The sequence below is a fragment of the Sesamum indicum genome, linkage group LG3 (genome assembly GCF_026168435.1).
Source record: "Sesamum indicum cultivar Baizhima isolate 11 linkage group LG3, ASM2616843v1, whole genome shotgun sequence".
Classification (NCBI taxonomy): Eukaryota; Viridiplantae; Streptophyta; class Magnoliopsida; order Lamiales; family Pedaliaceae; genus Sesamum; species Sesamum indicum.
This window is the reverse complement of record NC_142659.1, coordinates 21,781,580-21,802,631: the sequence shown is the minus strand read 5'-3', so window position 1 is coordinate 21,802,631 and position 21,052 is coordinate 21,781,580. Positions and strand designations below refer to the sequence as shown.

Genomic DNA, 21,052 nt, shown 5'->3' with positions numbered 1-21,052 from the left:
AAATAATAAAGTGCAAAATTTCATAAAATTGAGATAGTAAGTAGATACAAAAAAAAAATTTAGATGCCAAAGTGAAAAAACAATCATAGTTCGAATTGAAAAATATAATTAATTTTATTTTTTTATTACGATTAATTAGTATAATTAAAAATATAAAAATACAAATGAATGACGGTTGCATTCGGCAACAACTAGTAATCGTTTATACAAGTGAAACCAAAATACTAATTGTAAACAAATATTACTATGGGTAACAATTAAGTTTTGGCGTTGATTTTATTTAATTATAGTAAATAGTGCCAATTTATCATAATTTTCTAGCCATAATAATTTATATTGTTGGTGATGTTTGTTCAAATTAGGAATATTTGCTGAGAGTCTGAACGGGATTTGAAAAGCTCTAAATATGCTTGGGCTTCATTTGGGTGGATGGGCTTAGATTTGAACAAGAAATTTGAAAAAATGATTCCAAATTGCTCAATATTAAATGAATTTAAAATTTATCAAAATATTACTAAAAATAGCTTAAAATGAGAAATGAAGGATTTTCAAATCATTTGAAATATGGAATTATCCAAACAAGTATACTGAATTACTAGAACGGACTTGAAATTTGTAGCTCTACATACATCAATCCAAACACAACATTAGGTAAAAGTAAGAACCTTGTAATATGTACTACAAGACAAGAAATTATGAGAATAACATTAAAAAAGTTGTCTGGTTATGATCCTTCGATGCTTTAATCAGCAAGATTGTAGAAGAAAAGAGCTCAACGTCGTACAAAAGTATGAAACATCAAAGCTTCTACATTGGGCATGGAGGACTAATATTTATATATAATCCAATCTATGTAATTTCATGTACACTATTAATTCAGAAACAATTGGATGATCATCACGAGTCTGGACATACCCAAGTTTAAGTTGTGCCGAAATGTAGAAAAAGTGTGGATCTCGACCAATTATACGATTTTTAACATAAGAGTTGGGGACATTTGTGTAAATTTTTAAAAACTTGAGGTAGCCCGACCCTAGATCATAAAGAATAATTCATTTCTTATAGTACATGACCTATAACATGCTATATAATTTGTTGGATCTGACCAAACCTAATTTCAATAAGAAATTTTAAAGATACAAATTATAATCCATTAAATCAAACTAAGAAACAAATTACATATGTTAGATTAGATAAGACGAAATGTGCATACATACCAATCAGAATTTCTATAGCTGCATATCTAGCGCGAGCGCTACATTAGGTGATTTGATGGAGTACATAAAGATACAAGCACTGTGGGTGCGCTGATGATTCGAGATGTACAGCCAAGGATTCTTAGTGTAGAATTACCGCACTTGTGCGCTTTACTGTTTATGGCAGATTTCTTGGCCTGTCGAGGAAACCGCTTGGATTAAGCAAGTTGTATTGTACTATTATACTTCTAATTACCTTTGTTAAAAAAAAAAATTATATAGCTGAACTACTGTAGTTAATAATTAAAACTAACTATATATGAATCAAACTTACATGTTAATTCCTACATTTAACCTCACCAAACACAATTGGGGTAGGGTTAAAAGCTTAAAGCGTGGAGGAGTAAAAATAGCATAATAATGAGACTTTTGAGGGGGCCTAACTTCGCATGGGCACTGGGAATGGATTATATTCTTAATTATTATTATTTATTTCAATACTGACTGTTCAAGATAAGGATAATTTAAATTATTATGTCTATGGATAATCCGACAAAAAGAAATAAAATTAATCCGAAATAGGCAATATATATAGTTTTAATCAATACAAGAGTATACAATTAAAATTACGTTGTAATTTAATTATTTGAAAATTTTTCATTGGCACTCCTGTCTCCTAACAAAATTCACCCACAATATTTTTAATCTTCGAGGTTGTCTGGCTAAATATTTCTAAAACAATTATAAATTAATTAACATACATCGATCTCACAATTAAAAAGATTTACAGTATATTAGATTTAATTGAAAAAATAATTTTTTTTGTAGTGTTTAAATATAAGTAGATAAGATTATAAAGTTCATGCAATGTTATTATAAATAAAATCAAAGGAGCTTATTAAAAATTTTAAAAATAAATTAAAAATTCCTTGATTTTTTTTTTAAAAAATGGGCTTGTATACTTCCAGCATGCTATTATTGAATTTTATAAATTTAATTTTTAAAAAGCTATTAAATACTCTAAAATATTCTATAAAATAATTAAAATAACTTGTAATCTCATCCAAATACCACCCTCTTAATTCAGACATCCGCTTCTTGGCTTGCATTTAAGTTTGATGAGGGTTTTTTTAATTACAATTTAATAAGTTTTCGTCATTAATGATTAATAATGATAATTATAAATATTAAATATATAATTATTATGAAAATAAATCAATATTTATATATTGATGGGACTCAAATATATAATCTCCTAATCATAGTATATAATTAGTTTGATGAGGGATTGAGCCCTTCAAAATTGGATATATTATTATTATTATTATTATTAATATTGAAAAAGCGGAGGCATGGGTCTTTATGTGGTGAAGTCATGCCACAAATACTAAATTATGTAAACAACTTTTGTTTAATACATAGATTAGGATTGCAGCATCACCTCATAATTAATTAAAGAAACCCTCCACTTCCTCATTTGCCATTCCCATGCTCACGTAACCCCATCTACATTCTACTCTACCACCCTTAATTATCATAAAATTACGTGCCACTTAAAACATTATATTTAGTATTCTTGAAATTTACTTCCTTCTGATAAATAAATCTATCGATTAGTCAGAATTTATCGATATTAATAAAAATCGATATTTATCTCGGTTGCCTTATTGCAGATCAAACAAATTTTTTCCAACTAAACTGCCTTTATAAAGGTGAAGAATACATTTTTACATGCATTAACGTGTGAAAATGTATAAGGTTAGTTTGATCATGAAAAGAATTTGTTTGACTTGTAATAAGTCGATAATAAGTTAATCAGGATAAATATAAAGTTTCATCCATTTTTTTTTCTATTAATATCAATAAATTTAATAATTTTGACTAATATTGGGCCTTTTTTTATATATATAATTGATGATATTTAGCCTTAAAACATATATTAATTAATTTTTAACTTTAATTTAAATTCAAATGGATGGGAATGATGTGCACGCTTGGACTCGACGTAAGCAAAGAGAGAAAAGATATCGGGAGATGAACTGTATATCGAATTACAACTATAATAATTAATAATTATAATTTCAATTAGATAATTATAATTATTATGTACTTGTAATGGGTTTTAAGGAACATTTTTCAAGAGTACATAAAACGCAATGATGGGAATGGGGTGTAATTATTTAATACTAATTACAATTAACATACATAGAATTCATAATCGCAATCATCACTCCCCTTAATTAATTTCTTGCTCTTAATCCATTTTATTTTAGTAGTAAGAGACAATGGAGTTTCGCTTTTTGGCTTCGAAATTCCAAATGTTGGGGGTAATTAGGGTTAGGGTTTTCATGAACTTTTCCTTGTAAATCACTACTCCTAATTAACTAATCAATTATCTAATAATTAATATGTTTAATTACTTCTTATTAGTAGTGGGGTGGACCCGTTGCTCGAGACCTACGTACATACTCTTAATAATTATTTTTTTTATTAATTTTCTTGTTATATTGGGGTTTTAAAGAAAATGGAAATTAATTATTGCATCACTATTGCATCATAAATAGTTAATAATTTCTAAAATTTAATTAAGGTTTTGTAATGTTTGAACTCATATAATGTTAAGGCTGAAGTCTCATAAAAAGTTTGAGGTCATGTATTCTAGTCTCATGTACCAGATGTGTGGTTATTTCTCTCACTTCATGTGAGTTTATTATTGTTTTTTTTCACACTAATGGATTACTTATTTGCTCGATGTATTGAAATATTGATCTAATTCGGTAACTACTGCTTCTATATATATAAACTCATATAGTGTTTAAATTGTGATTTTATAGCTAATGAGGCCTAGTTCAATTGGCGAAACTGAGGCCCCACGATCTTAGAGGTCATGGATTCGAATCTCGCCTTATGCTTGGGATGGTGTGTCTACTGAATAGCAGTTGTGTTGTTTTTACTGAAAATTATTGCAAATTATCTTGGCTATTTGTAAATCCATGGTGAATGTACATTTTATTCACCCTAGTAAAAAACAAAATCTTAGACTTATTATATATATAAAAAAAAAAATCTTTTTTTTGGACAGTGAAAATATTCTCATAATTAAATATATATGATTTTGTTTTGAGTCGAGCAATTTATTTTAGGAATTCTATAAAAATCAGAAAGAGTATAATAATTCTTAAAATTCTATTGAAATTAATAATCACATCATAAAATTTACTGTAAGTACATTAAAATTAATTAAACCCAAGAGCTGATTTATATAAACTTGATGAGACTATAGATTTATTTCGAAAAAAATTTAAAATCTTAATTATAATTCCTGAGAACATCTTATAAGAAATTTAAAACAGACTTGGCCAAACATTATGATTAACTTTTTAAAATATTTGGATAAATAAGATAATAAATTTATAATATATTAGTAGTGACAATTTATGATTAATTTGAATGAATTTGTTAGGATTTTCAGCTCTAAGTTTACTTATACAATAAATCCTTTGTGTCGATATTTTTTTTTAATAAGATTCGATTCATTACTACATCGTTCAGTCATTTAAACTTAAAAACTAATTTAATACACTGATATTTTTCAATCAATAAATATATTTAAAAAAAAATTACTATAAAAATAAACTATACATAAATTCATATTCATGAGCCTCTAACTTACAATATTTTGATTGTGAGACCTCGATCTTACCGACATCCACTCATTATCAGTATTTGATATTTAATGTTGCAAGAAATGCGTTTGTACTAAAAATTGATTTGGGCCCAAAGGTTTTCAATATGTGGAAAGCCTAAAGACCAGTAAGATGGGTGCCCCTTGCCAGTTTGGACATTTTATGGCCCATATTTTTGTGAAGGTGGGTTTTTGTAAGGAGACTTATAATTAAAGGAATATTGTAAATTATTATAGTTAAAAATAAAAATTATGACAGATACTAATTAATTATTACCGTAAAGTTGTTTTTGTCATAGTGAGTTTTGATTAATTATGGTTAAAATTTAAAATTTTGCATTAATTTTGTCTGGCTATGATAGATATTGTTGATTTATTATAATTTTTAAATCATGGAGATTTATTGTGTATAAAATAATTATTTTGTTATTATGTTCTTGTAGTGTATGTGGACAATTTTTGTTTGTAAATATAACACATAGGTACCCGATGAATAATAGCTGCTTTCGACTTTCATCGAAGGGTTTAAATTTAGAGGGCCTCTGTATAAGATATTTTTAGAGTTTATAAAACGTTAAATTTTATTTTAAAATAAATTTTTATGTATGTAGAGAGAATGAGATTATTTAATTTATATACATTATTGATAATAAATTTATAATTAATTTAGAAAAAATTAACTAACCTGTTGAGATTTAAATTTACATCTTATATATATTAACGTACTTCGTATTTTATGGTTTAAATATATTTTTGGTTCTAGAGTTTTGATATTTTAATTTTTTATCTTTCTAAAACTGTAAAATAATTTTGCAACCTTTTGACATTTTGTGATTTTGATCATTTTAGTGCCAAATTTTGCAAATATTTTTGAAATAAATTATGTACTTCTCGCGATTTTGATATTTTTATCCTTTATCTTTTTAGGGGTTACAAAACTGTCTTGTAACTTTCTAACATTTTGCAATTTTGGTTCTTTCGGTGTTGAATTTTGCAAAAGTTATCATAATAAATCATGTGTCACATTAACTTTTTGTTTTTTTATTTTTTTGTTAATGTTTCATCTATATTGATAAAAATGAACCAATCAAAATAAAAGCCTCAATTTAAATAGATAATATGAGGCACACGATAATTCCGACAATTTTTTCAAAATCTCACAATGAATGGACCAAATTGCCAAATATAAAAAAAGTTATTGAATTCTTTTGCAGTTCTAAATCGTAAAAAAATGTCAAAATAATAAAATTGTAGAACAAAAATATATTTAAGCCATATTTTATTTATATTTGCAAGTAGTATAGACACAGACACGCACATCATATTACACGTTACACATTATATTTATGTTAGATTTGAGTTGGTCACTAATTAATTGTGGGTGTGAACACTAAAAATATTAGAATTGTGTGACCAAAATGACATTCATATGTTGTCTAAGTCTTATAATTTGGTAACCTTTGAAAATAAGGTATGGTAGTTCACACTTCTAGTGGTGCACTAACACCAGGAAAATGCTAATATGTTACACACACTCACACTCTCGTCTATACTAATATAAATATAAAAAACACTTTTTTATTTATAAACAACAATTTGTAATATTATTATACTAATTTTTTTATTATGCAGATACTACTCTTCAGTTGATTTTTTATTCTTATTTCTTTAATATAATGTGTTGGTTATATATTTTAAAATATAAAAAAATTATTTATTATATGCACATAAAAACGACGTGTCAAGACTACTAGTATATACGTAAAAATTCATTCGTCCAAATTTGAAATTTTGATTTTTGTGGTTCAATATAGTAATTATTCCACCGTTATCTTTTTTTTTTTTTTTTCCTAATTAGGTGGTCAGTGGATATTTGTCGAAGATCAAACAAAATATCTCAAAAAACCGACCAAAATATCTTAATATATTAGTAATAATGTGATAAATTATGAGATCTAAATAAATCAACAAAAAAAATATGAAAATTAATTAAAAATTGCTAAAAAAATAAAAACAAACACAGGACAGTGGTCGAAAATTAAAAAGAATGGGAGAAAGCACGTGAAACACAACCATCGTTGAAAATTAGGAGCCGTCCAAACAGCTCCTAATTAATTGTCTACACCTATTATTTTAAAGATAATTAAGCCCAAATTCAACTCCATAATCTTTATTACCGATGCAAGTAATGTTCATAGAGTTAATTATGGTGTCAATAGAGAAGGACCATCACAATGAATATGTACAACCATAATTTATGAGTAAACATTAGGGTTAAGACAGATTTTTTTAAAATTTATCATAATTATAAATATTTTTTTTATTGTTTGAGAAATACAAATATTTACTGGAATTAGTGACCGTCTAATAAGTACCTCCCTATAATAGGTTATTACGAGAGGGTATTTGTAGACAGCTGTTAAGTTTTTGGGGTATTTGTAATTTTTTAAATAATGAAAAAATATTTGTAATTATAACAAATTTTAAAGGAGCTCGTTGCAATTTACCTTAAATATTATTAATCTGTATCTATACTAATATACGAAAAAAGAAGTCATTTTTCACTCACAAGTGACGATTTATGAAGCCACAACCCAACTTTTGAAATACCAATTATATCCTTCGATATTTATACCAATATAATTATTTATTTATTTCAAATGGTCCACTTCATTCTTAACCTCCAATATGCTGCCATATTAGGTTTTACGATAGCTCCTGTAATAAAATAGAAACAGTGAGATCATCCAAATATGACTTTTTATCTTTATCCAAGAATTTATTTGATTTTTTTGAAATATATTAGTAACATGATTTGAATTTAAATGTATATACTCTTTTTGTTGTTGATTATTATAATACCAAAAATTTGAATTTATCACTTATATATTTTTATATTTTAAAGTTTGAATTATTTATGATTCTTTATTTATTAATCTCTCTAAAAGTATAATCTTTCATTGCTTTGGCACGGGGTATTAACTAGTATTCCTTTAAATTCGAATTTCATATCATTTTAATATTTTGCACTTTAATTTATGATCTTATAGTCCTTAATATTCAAATTATATTCAACTTTAGATCTTCCGAACAATTACTTATAGAAAAATTGAGATAAAAATTTTATATTATATTTGAATTGATAAATTTGAATTTAAAGAAGGAATTTGGAAAAAGAATTTGAAATCCATCAATATTCGACAAATCTAGTTTGAGATTAGATTTGAAGAATTTAAAATTCTTTAAATTTTATAATCCTTTAAATACAAAGAATTTGTTCATAATTTCAAATCCATCAATCCGAATGTAACCTTATAGTCCTTGACACTCATACCAAACATAATGTTGGAAATTTTGAAGGAATACGGGGCTCAGAGCAAATGAGTTAGGAGTTCAATAAGCCAAGCTTCTCCCCTGGATCACGAAGATCTAAGTAAGGAGGGAGTTCTAGTGACTAGCTTGAAGTGGCGAATGCTCTTTCTTCCTATCTGGGAATCATAGCCTAGTTTGACTCATCGAAGAGAGACCCCTACTCTGATTGCTTAAAAGCGAGTTCAGTCACCCGAGGAGAGAGGCAACTCACTAAGCGAAGAAGAAGACGAGCGAAAGGTCAATGGCTAGCAGTTCTTACGAACTGCCTTTTCCATCTCTAAAGGGACTGAAGTGACCCAGGGGTATGGAGCACGAAGGCTATGCCAATAAGAAGGGGAAGCCAGTTCTTCTTACTACTATTTCCCCGGCAAAGGCCTATCATTAAGAAGCGGCGAACAGGAAATTTCTTTAAAAACGATCCTATTTCCGTAGGCCCAACCCATACACACCCGGATGGCTCAACCCACTAACCCGACCCACCATGATCCCCGACCCGATTTCCACTTAACCTGCAGAACCCTAACCTTACTTCACTTAGTCTGTTCCCTTGTTTTCTTCTCAGCATATTTTTCTTCCCCCTCGATTTTCCTTCATTGTCGTCTTCCTCTCTCTTCAATAATCAATGTTACTTCTTCGATGATAATATACTACATCTATTTAACCCTCCAAGGGTTTTTTGAAGTAAAAAATAACCGAACAAAAGGAAAAGAAAAATCCCTCTTTCTTCTCTGATTAATCTGTTTTTCGTGAACAAATTCCTAAGTGGAATTTTCTGTTTGATTCTTAATGAGAAACTTGTGTGGTTTGGATTGGAGTCTAAGTGATTCTTTGTGGACGAGTTTCATTGTGGATTTGTGTGTGTAGCAACCAGTGTGTGTGTGGTTGCCGGCCTTTGTGGCTGTGAGCTCCTCCTTCCCAGATCCGATGTCCTGAGCCAATCTACTTATTCTCTGTTCTTATATTTTATCGCATTTATAGATCTGTAAATATTTTGCATATATTTTGTATCTATATTTATAAAGATTCTTTAACTTTTCTGTAATTTTGGGTTTGTTATATTAAAGGTTTTGTAACCCATCACAATTCTTGTAATAGTTGAATCAAACTTGTAATTTTTGGGCTAACTTTGTTATATTAAAGGTTTTATAACCCATCACAATTCTTATAATAGTTGAATCCAACTTGTAATTTTGAGCTTACTGCCTGGGTATAAATTCCCAACAAATAAAAAATGCCTCAATAAGAAAAAAGAACTTTTCACAGCAATATAGATCTTTTATCACATATTCATGTCACTGATTTAACGTCGTACCAATATTGATACATGCTTTTTTTCAAATTAAAAATAACAGAGTTAAATTATGATTTAAAAAGTGGATCCGTATACAATACACGTGAGGGTGACATCAGTGTGACACAAACGTATAACAAAGGCCGGTGCCTTTGATCAGAAATCCTACTCCTTAACCTCATATCATAACATCACAATCTTATCATCTCTCGACTCCAGCAATCTCTACTCATCACAAAGTTGTTCATTTGTTCATCAAGAAAGGTGGAGAAGACTCCTCAACTTCTACTCTAAATATACGTCGAGAAGTACTAGTCCCCTCATCTATACATGACATTCTGCGTTCCGCTTTCTTTTTGACAGGTCCCCTCAACAACCAAGTGGCTGCAGCCTAAACCTTAACTGCTAAAAGCCATACGTTGCTTTTGGGCTGTGGTCGGTAGCTTGACATCCGTGGCCAATCCGATAGCTTGAAGAAGCCTAACGACATACCAAGTCATATCTATTTGCCACCATTCAAGTCCGTGCCTAGCTGAATACTCAAACGCGTGGTGGTTATTATGCCAGCCCTCCCCAAATGCAAGCATTGCCACCCACCTGATCAAGGCCACCATGAGTGTTTTTGGATAGGAATTCACGTTTCAAGGTGATAGAAATGAAAGATCATAAGTGTTCTCAATCAAGAACGCTTTAGGGGCAATTCTAGCTCTCAAATAGTATGCTCGAGCAGCATACATTGAACCGACTAATGGTATCTCGTGCTATGAGTTATACGACCATGTATTTGATCAAAGAAATGAGAACATACCAATTATTTCGCGATAGATCACCAGTGTTCCACGTCTGGTTTCCCCAAACATGACAAGCAGAGTTCACCAGCCAAGTGATGTGGTACACCCACACGATTCTCACGCCCTGCATCGGAAGAAATTTGCCATAACTTAGCCTCAAAACTTGGACATTATAAGCAAATCTTACTTGATCGGATACAAGGTGGAAAAGAACGTTCTTTTTTCAAAAAATTGATGCAAATGTTGCAATCCGCAGAATCCCATAGGGCCCAATTTGGATTTGGACAATGAAAACCATAGTTTCATTCATATCAGGCTACTACCAACTGTTCAGCTAGTGGTCCAACATCAATATGGTCCATAAATGTTGCAATTTGCTTCATATGAGGACCAGAGATAGTCGATATCAACGTCACTTACCATTCCCCACACAATGTAGGGAAACCCTCCCACTGCATACAGTAGAGCTCCAAGAGCCAATGGATGAATTATGTAAGTGGTTTGAAGAAACTTGTAAAAGGGCTGCTTCTCTAAGTCTCCAACATTGTTGGGCTCCCCACACTGCAAAAGAATATTATGTGGTAGTCCAAATGAACTCAAGAAGATGATACAATTATCCATTTGTATATGAAAGAATGAAGGAATTGTACCCTTTCAAGAATGGCTTTTGTGTCAAAAAGCCAACTCATGTGACTAAACCAAAATCCTTCAAGGGGGCTGTGAGGGTCTTTTTCTGAGTCGCAAAACTGATGGTGGTGCCTATGTGTGCTCACCCAATCAATTGGATTACCCTACAAACGAAATGTCATAAAAATCAAGAAACAGGGGGAAATGGGACAAGACTTTTTCTCGAAGTAAAGAGGTGAACACACCAACCTGAAGGGCTTGAACACCACAATATGCAAAAAGGTACTCAAGCCATTTGGGAAGCTTGAAACTTCTATGAGAAAGATTTCTATGGAAAGAAAGAGTGATTCCCAGAAGCCCAGTGATCACATACAATCCAACAGCAACCCAAAAGGCACCCCAGTTGAATGTGAAAGGAGCAAAAACACATAGTAAATGCATCGCAACAACCACCCCAACCGTGGCCACATCCAAAGAATTCCACTTTCTGCCCCAGTACACATTTCTCCTCCTCTTCACCACCACATCAGACAGCAGAATTCTACCAAAGCTTGAATTCTTTTCATCTCCTGACAGTGGGACTGATGCTGCTCTGACAATTGCCATCACCCTTCTGCTACTTTCATATTTTCCTTTGGAAAAGAAACCATTTTTGAGGCAATTGTGTGCAAATCTTGCTTCTGTTGCATAATGCAGTGATTGTTTATGCTTTTGTGTGGTTTTAGAGGAATTGGGTTTGAGGTTGGGGGTGTGAAGGGGTGAAAATTGGAAGGGTTTGGCCCTGGACGGTGATGGCACCAAGAGAGCCATATTCTTGGCTTGGTTTTCTGTTTTTGTGGGTTGTTATTAGGCTTATATAAAATTGTGGGACTGTGAAATTTTTGAGTTTCTTGAGAATTCATGGTCTAGATTTGACGTTATCAAACCTTAATATGGAACAGGACAACCAACGTGGCAGAGAAGTTGATAAGTCGGTTTGAGGTTTTGTAGGGTTAAATTGGAGATTTCAGGTGCCAAGATTTTTGTGGGTTCAATCCAAATGTATTCAGTTCACACCTTTTGTCATGTTCTGCTGATGAGAGATATTTCTGGCATTCAAAGTTTGTGTTGTGTGGTTGCTTTTATATCTCATTCAAGAGCATGCTATCCTTTATCTGAGCTTCGCTCTTTGAACCATCTCTAGCTACTACTACTGCCTCCAAGAATGGCTGCAACAGCAGCTACAAGTACTTCACTTCTCAATTCTTCAAAGCAAATTCCAGCTGCCTCTGGTAGAATTCCAGGTATACTTCTTTCTCTTTCATTAATTGTAGTATTGAATATTGATGCTTTTCTTATTCATTTTTGCCCTGTGAAGAAAAACTTGTGGTTGGACTAGAATTCTGCTTATCTGATTGCTTTTGATTAAGAACTCTCTGAAGAGGTGATTTTTTGACTTTAAGAACTGAAAGGGGAGAAATGTTTTTCCCTTGTAAGAGAGTATTTGATTGTGTTTTATCAGTCAAGAAACAGAGTATTTCAGTCATGAGTGAAGTGAGGGTGCCTTTGTTATTGACTAGCACGGGCCTAAAATATGTTTCTTCCTCCTTAGGAAAATGATAATCTTTTCTAATTGAGATATTGGTAGGATTCAGCTTAGTTAATCGCATCTAAGCTTTCACATCCATTGCAGTGATTGTTAAAAGCAGATCATTGAACTTGTGATATAGTTAGTTTCATCTCATTCTTGAATGTTGAACTGCAGCTGCTACTTCTCTGGGTGCACCCTTGAGGACCTATTGTTATCCAATTAAGAAAAGATTAACTGATTTCAACAGAAAAGTCATTGCTGCTGCTTCGGTTGCAGCAGCTCCTGTCGAGGAAATTAAAGAGTAAGTTGTTACTTGTCCTACATTTTGCTGTTGGGAAAAGTTCTTCCTGCCTGCATGCATGTATTGGCTTGTGATGTTCATTTGCTTTTATCCAACTTGAATACTGCTATTCAGATATGTGCTTCCTACATGGGCTGAATTCGACCTTGGAAGAGCACCCCTCTATTGGAAAACCATGAACGGCCTCCCTCCTACCGCTGTACGTAAAAATTCTGCTCAAAGTTCATTCCTGGATTATTTTCATGTGTGAGAAACTTCACATCTCATCGCATAACACAATATTTGACAGGGAGAGAGATTAAAGCTATTCTACAATCCAGCTGCAACCAAACTTGCGCCAAATGAAGAATTTGGAATTGCCTTTAACGGTATCTCCTCACAGTCTATCTGAATCTTTGGGCTTATGCTGTTATGTTTGGTGAAACTTCATTGTTTGAGCATTTGTGCAGGAGGTTTCAACCAGCCCATCATGTGCGGTGGTGAGCCAAGAGCGATGCTCCAGAAAGTTAGAGGAAAAGCCGATCCTCCTATCTACACCATCCAAATATGCATCCCAAAGCACGGTATCCTCTTAACCTTAATTCTCTTGGCATGTATATGTATTACAATCCTTCTCACTTTCTCTGGTTTGCAGCATTGAGTTTGATATTTTCATTTACCAACGGAACCGAGTGGGATGGTCCCTACAGACTGCAGTTTCAAGTGCCAAAGGCTTGGAGGAATAGACCAATTGAATTTTTCACTGAGGTACTAGACTCTTCCATGTGTTGATTTTTAAGTTGTTGAATTGTAAAACAAGTTTATGATCCTGAATAGGGGTGGCAGACGATTTTAAGTTCGAGCTCAATTCTCTCAGTTCATCGGCTTTCGTGTCGGCTCGCGAGCTTTTTCCATTCTTTTTATTTTTTTAAATATATTTTTATTTTTAAAATTTTTATATATTTAATTTAATATTCATTACTTTGTCAATTTTATACTCAAAATTGACCAAATATATTATAATTACTAATCAATAACATACATTTTATTTTGGATAATAATAAATTACGGTACTTTTGTTTATTTAATCTTTATACAAAAATAAATTTAATCAACAACTTAGTAAATTATAATATTTTTTATAAATTAATTATTTAATATGACACATATAAACTTTATGTTATATTTTAATATATATTTGTATTGTGTTATACTTTTTTAAATTGACAAGTAATTCACTTATGATTTCTTTGTTTATTTTTGAGTTTTATATTTATATCAAGATACATACTATGCATTATGCAATCTATTTTATTACTTATAAATTTATGTTGAAATTTGGTGATTCCCCTGAATTAGTCTAAAAATAATAATAATGATGGTTGAAAATTTTCAATTATTTAATTATTGTATTATTATATATAATGAGATAGAAAAATTTAATCAACAATTACGATGTCTTAAAAAATCTGGGCACCTAATTCATACCAAATTCAAACTATATAAATTGTTCAGTAATTTGTGTATTTTACTAATTATATTACTACTAAACTAATTAGTAGTTTATATTTATAACAATAAATTAAAATATCATACTATATTTTAGGTTATTTATAACATAGTATGCATTATGCGATCTATTTTATTACTATAAATTTATGTAAAACTTTGGTGATTCTCATGATATAATATAATAATAACAACAACAACAACAACAACAACAACAATAATAATAATAATAATGATAATAAAATAATTGGTAAGAGTTGTATGTTTTTGTAAATGGTTAGTTGATTAACAATAAATTATTTTATAGATATGTTTAGACTTATAATTTAAAGTAGGGTATTACGAGAAGGAGCTCGAAGTCAGCTGGAGCTAAATTTAGTTCGAGCTTGAGCTCATCAGGTAAGATTCAAGCTCAAGCTCAAACTCGAATTATAAGAGCTTGTCGAACTCGAGCTCAAATTCGAACCATACCACTCAAGATCACTCTCGAACTTTACACCCTAATCCAGAATATATCAACCTTGATGGCGGTATTATTTACTTTTTCTCTGCCTCCAAAATTTCATTTATTGGTATTTTGGTGCAGGGTCTTGCGGAGGAGTTGAGTAAAGAAGGTGCCTGCGAACAAGCAATCTTTCCAGACACAAACGTTGTTATCACAAGATGTGCCATGATTGGCAACTTAACATTGGAAGGAGTATGTTTAATGTTTTCCTCTCCCATTCCAGTCATTCCACCATTTCTGAAAATGAAACCAAGTGGTCTTTCTGCTGAAAACGTTTATAACATTTTTTCGCAGTTTTTAACAGTAGAAAAGGCAAAAAGATGAAGTGAAAATGGAACCAAAAAAGGCCTTAGTTTCTAGAACGACACTTTTTTGCGTTCCTTTAGCTTCTTTTGAGAGGCATGGAGGAGCTTTTTGCTATGAGTATTTACTTGTTTCGACTAATGCAGGGTGACCGTTGCAATCTTGATCTTGTACTCGGATGTACAGATCCATCCTCGCCCATGTTCAATCCACTAGCCACCGTAGATGATGGCTCTTGCCCTCCTTACTCGGATTCAGAGGATTAGCATCAGCACCGTCTCCTAGTCCACCTCTCATATAGAATTTGCTTCGTCTTACACAGGGAGACTAAATCTTGATGCATGCTAAAAAGCTCTTGTACAGAATACTTTGGAATCATTTCACTTTCTATTCATCAGACACTAGTCTGATTTAATACACATGTTATTGGACCATTTGATGCAAAAATCTGATTACCAATGTTTTCATATACCTTAAATCAGCGTAGGAGTGTAATTACTTGTGCAATAGCATTTGCAACACCTAAGATACAGACAAGAAAATTGAACTATAATTGCAGCAAGTCTATTGCTTCTGCTTCATAGTCTGGAACAAGCTGGCGAAACGTTTATTGTTTATCAATCTTTAATTAAAAGACTTGTAATGAGCACTGGAAGTAGCAGTAGTAGGTTGTACTTTCTTGTTTTTGGTTTAAATCTCGATTAGTGACATCTGTGCAAACATAGTATCAATACCCACTTTGTGTAAACTAAACATATCAGTAAACTGCACTCTTCTAGTACAGGTTCAACTACCTCTTTGAAATAAAACTCATTGCTCATCGCTGTCTTAAGTGGTTTCTTGAAGTGTAACGTGTTTGTAGGTTTATAGTTGCCCTTCCAAATAGATATACATTTCATGTATCATGAGGGAAGGAAAAATGAGCATGACATCACAGTCTAACAGACCGCTTGGGGGACCAAGTGTTTAGGTCGGTAGAAAGAGCTTTTCTGAAATATTGAATGATGCAAATCACTATAAAAGTCGTACTAAATCAGCACCATGTAAATTTCACTATTGATGTGGCTGAATTCTCAGTGTTCTGCGATTTCACACCCAGTGCACATGAGAACAATGCGTTGAATGAGATTGGTTGTCAAGAACTAGATTATGGGTAGGTTACAGACACCACAGTTGATACAACCGGCCAACTTCTAATTATCCAGCCCCTAGTTGTCCCTGTGGACTGTGGATGTAGTTCTTTCAGCTTTATTAATGTTGCCCAACATAGGCAAGGTTGAAAATAAGATTGCGACATAAATCATTGAACCTTATCATTCATTTGGCGAGGAAAATAAATAAGCTAACAAGTTCTACATCTGGGCCCGTCTTATGTGGTTTTATACATAAACTAAAACCTCAACTTCTACAAGCTATCAGATCTTTTCCTAGGATACACTTGCTTTCCATAATTGTGGGTTTTCGATGATGTACTTTTACACAAGACTTAGTCAACACTAAATCACCGTATTTTGCGCCTTTACATAATTACCTGCTGTTTTCTTGCCATCTTCATATTTCCCCGCCAGGGAATCGAACAGTATTCCAGCCCCAACTCCGACTGCCAAGTCAATTGTGTAGTGGCCTCTTGTAGTCAGCAACCTGATAACTTGCAAGACGTTCAAGGCGTCGAAAGTGTACGCCAGTTCCCATCTTTGCATCCGTTTCATGTCTAATGATGCAATAACTGAGGCAGCAACATGGCCTGAATAGAATAGGAAAAACGAAACATTTCCGACCGGAAAATCCGCGCCTGAGCCCAAGAATCCCTGTCAAGAGAAATGATTATAATGGTGCACATTTTAGTTTGATACTACAAACGGATACTCAAAAACTAAAAAGTGTTATCTTCACTGATTCTTTATTCATCCAAGTTTGTTTCTTTCTTTAGCATGGTTTTCTTCTCCAAATCAATTTTTTCATATAGATATCTTGTATGTAATAAATACTACAATGAAGTATATGCTGCCAAAGCATGGAAATGTGCATTTTTTTGGGTCTTCCAAGTATTCAATGTTGGCATTAAATAGGAACCATCTCTTTGTCCCAAGGCTGTTCCGATTTCTCCAAGACAATTTAAAGGAAACTTTAAGATGGCCCATGTCACATGGATTTGAGCATATCTTAGTAAGAGTTTATGCTATAGGTTGGGTAAAACATTAACTTTTGTCAATCATGCCAAATTTAATATGCTAAAGCGAAGATCATGTGCGGTCACTGACAAGACTATTGAAAAATGAAACCGTCAACGTGGTAACCACTTATTAATGTTGGATCTTTACACCTCCGTTCAGTCATTGCACTGATCAAGCTAAAATTCATCAAAAGGAGACGCGCTCACATGTGGAATACTTGAAACAGAGACTTCAAGATTCCATATGTTCATACATATATGATACACACAATTCAACTAAAGTATTCCTGAACGTGTTTATTTGACTGCTTATGTTGGATCTTGATTATACACGTGATCAATGCTAAACCAGATATTGTTAAATGTTAATTCTTCAATTTCAATAACCGAACAGTAGACCGGCATTGTTTTAACACTAGAATAATTTCTATATGTATTATTCAAGAACTGGGAATTAAAATATAACAGAGGAAAGTAAATGAGAACCTCAGGCAGTGGGAGCTGAGTGGCATATCCAAGAATTCCCCTACTTGTGAACATGAACAGTGCTGCAATGGTGGATCTTGGCCGCCCCTCAATTAGCCACGTCCATAGGATATACGTCGTTTGCATCCCCACAAATACCTACCACAAATCCATAAACTACTTCAAAATTACAATTCCAAACAGGGAATACAATGTCCTATATCAGACAATGACATTTCACGAAGATAAGACATTTCTCATTCACAAGAGAAATTTCAGTTGTCCCCACATATGCTGTGGGCTGTCAGGAAATCGTTTCACAGACTATGAATCGTGCAGAAAATACGTTTTAGGCTCCACAAAACCTGATTCATGTGAAATGCTAATCAAACCATTTATCCAATATGAAAAATAACTTAAGCAATTAATTGTTAATAATGTAATACTTATCTTGAAACATTATTTTAGAGAGAGAGAGAGAGAGACTAACTTGTAGGTCAACCTCAAAATTGAACCACAGAAAAGGGATTATCTTTTCATGCGCACAACTACTTTGCATGCGCATTAACGAACACATCCAAGTCAAACCACATAAACATAACACAGCTGTAAACACATTCGTACAACCATGTATCTGCATACATACATACACACACACACGCACATACATACATATACATACATACATACCGTGTTTAGGCCAGCGAGAATCGTGTTAAGAGCAGGTCTAGCGGCGAGCAACTGGTGGAGGGTAGTGGTTGCGACGAAGCCTAGATCGAACGGCGGCGCCATAGGCGGGATCATGCGGAGAGTGTATTCAACGGCCATAAAGAACAAAACGGACGCCGCGAAGGCGCAGGGTACGGGGTGGTACCGCAGCACACCCAATACATCCCTCGCCCTCCATTTCAGGAAATGAGCGTTGCCCAGGCGGCAGCAAATGTCGTTAGTTGTCGAGGACGATCTTTTCTGGGTCATATCTGGAGAATCTCGGGGGCGTGGGACGGCACCGTTAAGGAGATTGGCACCGTTAGGGAGGTGGGCGTTAGTGGGTCGTGGTGGTGGTGGTTTGGATTTCCTGTCACGTGCTGAACGGAGGCGGGGAGTGGCAGTGGCTCCGTTCATCGGTGGCGGCGATACAGTTGGAGTTGCAGAACATCAGCATGCGGAGAACTGATCTTGGGCGAATATATATAGAGAGGGGGGGGGGGGGAATGGACCTCTTTGACGGAGTGCTCGAGGTAGGCGTATGGTATTGGTGGGAGACAGTTTAGAAATTTCTGAGGGGTAGGGTGGGGTTGGGATGTGGGTGTGGGGGGTTGATATGGGATTGGAGAATCAAAGATGGAGGAGTTGCCAAGGAGAGGCAGAGTTGTAGGTTACTTTACTTTTCACCTCCTACAAAGGGTTCTAATTTGGGTTAAATACAGTTGCGCCTTTACCTTCTCCTCTATACTTACACTACAAATCTTTTTCACTCTACAATAATAAATACGAAAACTTGTAATTTTGATCCCACATCATATAAAGTGTTATATTTCTAATTTTATAATTCAATTATTATTTAAATTATGATCATTTTTTTATTTTCGCATCTAATTATTTTTGTGTCAATTTATCATATCAACTTTATAAAATTTTGCATCTTGTCATTTATAACTGTTTCTCACCAAGTTTTTTGTCCAAATTTTGATCTTGTCATTTAAGTATTATGTGATGTGATATTTTCCACATATGTAGCATGTGATATTTTTCGATAGAAAAATCAACAAAAAAATTGCCATATATGATAAAGTACAAATTTTGAAAAGTTGAGATGGTAAATTGACAAAAAAAAAATAGATGTCAAAAAATAAAAATAGAAAAATTTACCCTTAACGAACTTATCACGATTACCCCTTAAAATAAAAAAAAAAAAAGATAAAACACACATTGCCTATTTACAGAAATCACCCATATGAAGGGGTGATTGAGGTTTAATATTACTTTGACACCTCTTTTACCTTCTGATAATTACATAAACACTTCTAAGGGCATGTTTGTCCTTGAAAAAATATTTTAAAGGTTGATTTAGTTAACAGGGGCATTTTTGAGTTTTAAAGATTGTTGGTGGTGTGGTTTCTGTAATTTTTAAAAAAGTATGAGTGGTTTATGTAAAAAAGTAATAGGTGAGAGTGTAAATGTAATTAACCCAATAAAAAACCGTAGCATTTTATATCTAATAGTGTGAAAATTACGACATTTTTGTGTCCCATAAAATAAAAAGATTAGGATTTTTTATCTTAAAAAATACTACAATTTCTAAGACTATGAAAATGCAACTCTCTATCGTGTGAGATTAAAAATACAACTTTTCTCTAATAAGTAATATTTATTTTATTTTATACAAATAATTAATTTTATTATTTAATATTGTAAAATTGCTTAACATTAGTTAAATATAGAGATAGTTACCTCAACACCCCATGACATATAATCTATTGAAAAATTTTATATACAATTACAAAAAAAAACGTCAACATTATATATACAAATCATCATTGATTTTCAAAGAAATCAACACATCCCAAGAAATATTAACATTATTACATAAACTACTCATACTTTGGACACCAAAAAATGATTTTTATAATTACATAAAAAAAATAAAAACAGTTCATATGAGTAGGCCATCGATGATGTAAATATAATTATCTTTTTAAATATAATATTAAAATGATAACAAATATAAAGCGATCAACAGGCAGGATGGACGGAGGCTTCCGTTGTATGACTTAGAGAGCATCCCAACTAATTACCCGAAAAATCTTTTCGAGTCACCAAAACACAAAGAGCTTCTTTTCTCTATGATTCACCCCCCCCCCCCCCCAATATCTGAATAATTGCATAATTTAATCAAACACGAATGAATTATTTACAATTTTAAAATAACAAAATAATACTCATAGTTATGTCAAATTTCTGATGAGCTCAGCATAGATACAATATATTACCCATTGATCACACATCAATTTCTCGTACTATCAAGTAGCCTTATTGCTGACCACCCTATATGTACTATTTATTAAGGATGAAACGACCTCTAAAGTGATCACCTCTTGGTACCCAAAATGTTAATTAACTCAAATTAAATAAATCACAGTACAATTATGATAAATTTGTCGCATGGTTAATGACTTTTCTTGAACTATAACTAATCATATAATTATTCTGGTCCAGCCAAACTTGATTTAAATTAAAGCGGCCCTGTGTAAGGGCTGCTTAACCGAAATCACAAGAGCAGGG

General features: G+C 32.6%; 3 protein-coding genes across 3 annotated transcripts; 1 reads left to right on the top strand and 2 right to left on the bottom strand.

Moving 5' to 3' along the window:
- Positions 1 to 9,523: 9,523 nt before the first annotated feature.
- FAD5 (fatty acid desaturase 5) lies at positions 9,524 to 11,858 on the bottom strand. The gene is made up of 5 exons (XM_011075122.3): positions 11,212 to 11,858; positions 10,986 to 11,126; positions 10,756 to 10,896; positions 10,353 to 10,459; positions 9,524 to 10,141 (listed from the first exon to the last, which is right to left on the bottom strand). Exons 1-5 carry the CDS (start codon positions 11,770 to 11,772, stop codon positions 9,943 to 9,945), a joined length of 1,149 nt encoding a protein of 382 aa, XP_011073424.2. The 5' UTR covers positions 11,773 to 11,858; the 3' UTR covers positions 9,524 to 9,942.
- A 203-nt stretch (positions 11,859 to 12,061) lies between these two features.
- On the top strand, positions 12,062 to 15,598 carry PIFI (post-illumination chlorophyll fluorescence increase). The gene is made up of 8 exons (XM_011075121.3): positions 12,062 to 12,245; positions 12,707 to 12,833; positions 12,948 to 13,032; positions 13,123 to 13,201; positions 13,283 to 13,396; positions 13,468 to 13,580; positions 14,908 to 15,018; positions 15,276 to 15,598. Exons 1-8 carry the CDS (start codon positions 12,167 to 12,169, stop codon positions 15,393 to 15,395), a joined length of 828 nt encoding a protein of 275 aa, XP_011073423.2. The 5' UTR covers positions 12,062 to 12,166; the 3' UTR covers positions 15,396 to 15,598.
- Positions 15,599 to 16,417: 819 nt separating this feature from the next.
- On the bottom strand, positions 16,418 to 19,179 carry LOC105158376 (phosphatidylcholine:diacylglycerol cholinephosphotransferase 1). The gene is made up of 3 exons (XM_011075120.3): positions 18,458 to 19,179; positions 17,789 to 17,926; positions 16,418 to 16,937 (listed from the first exon to the last, which is right to left on the bottom strand). Exons 1-3 carry the CDS (start codon positions 18,890 to 18,892, stop codon positions 16,626 to 16,628), a joined length of 885 nt encoding a protein of 294 aa, XP_011073422.2. The 5' UTR covers positions 18,893 to 19,179; the 3' UTR covers positions 16,418 to 16,625.
- Between the last annotated feature and the right edge of the window lie 1,873 nt (positions 19,180 to 21,052).

Excerpts from the sequence above, each read along its gene's own strand:
- LOC105158376 (XM_011075120.3), bottom strand. The coding sequence starts at position 18,892 with ATGAACGGAGCCACTGCCACTCCCCGCCTCCGTTCAGCACGTGACAGG. Across the intron at positions 17,927-18,457 it reads TTCTCGCTGGCCTAAACACG|GTATTTGTGGGGATGCAAAC; the intron begins GTATGTATGTAT and ends GATTTGTGGTAG. Across the intron at positions 16,938-17,788 it reads CTCAGCTCCCACTGCCTGAG|GGATTCTTGGGCTCAGGCGC; the intron begins GTTCTCATTTAC and ends TTCTCTTGACAG.
- PIFI (XM_011075121.3), top strand. The coding sequence starts at position 12,167 with ATGGCTGCAACAGCAGCTACAAGTACTTCACTTCTCAATTCTTCAAAG. Across the intron at positions 13,202-13,282 it reads ATTTGGAATTGCCTTTAACG|GAGGTTTCAACCAGCCCATC; the intron begins GTATCTCCTCAC and ends GCATTTGTGCAG. Across the intron at positions 13,397-13,467 it reads AATATGCATCCCAAAGCACG|CATTGAGTTTGATATTTTCA; the intron begins GTATCCTCTTAA and ends TCTGGTTTGCAG.
- FAD5 (XM_011075122.3), bottom strand. The coding sequence starts at position 11,772 with ATGGCTCTCTTGGTGCCATCACCGTCCAGGGCCAAACCCTTCCAATTT. Across the intron at positions 10,897-10,985 it reads CAAAAGCCATTCTTGAAAGG|TGTGGGGAGCCCAACAATGT; the intron begins GTACAATTCCTT and ends ATTCTTTTGCAG. Across the intron at positions 10,142-10,352 it reads GATCTATCGCGAAATAATTG|GTGGGTGGCAATGCTTGCAT; the intron begins GTATGTTCTCAT and ends GGCCTTGATCAG.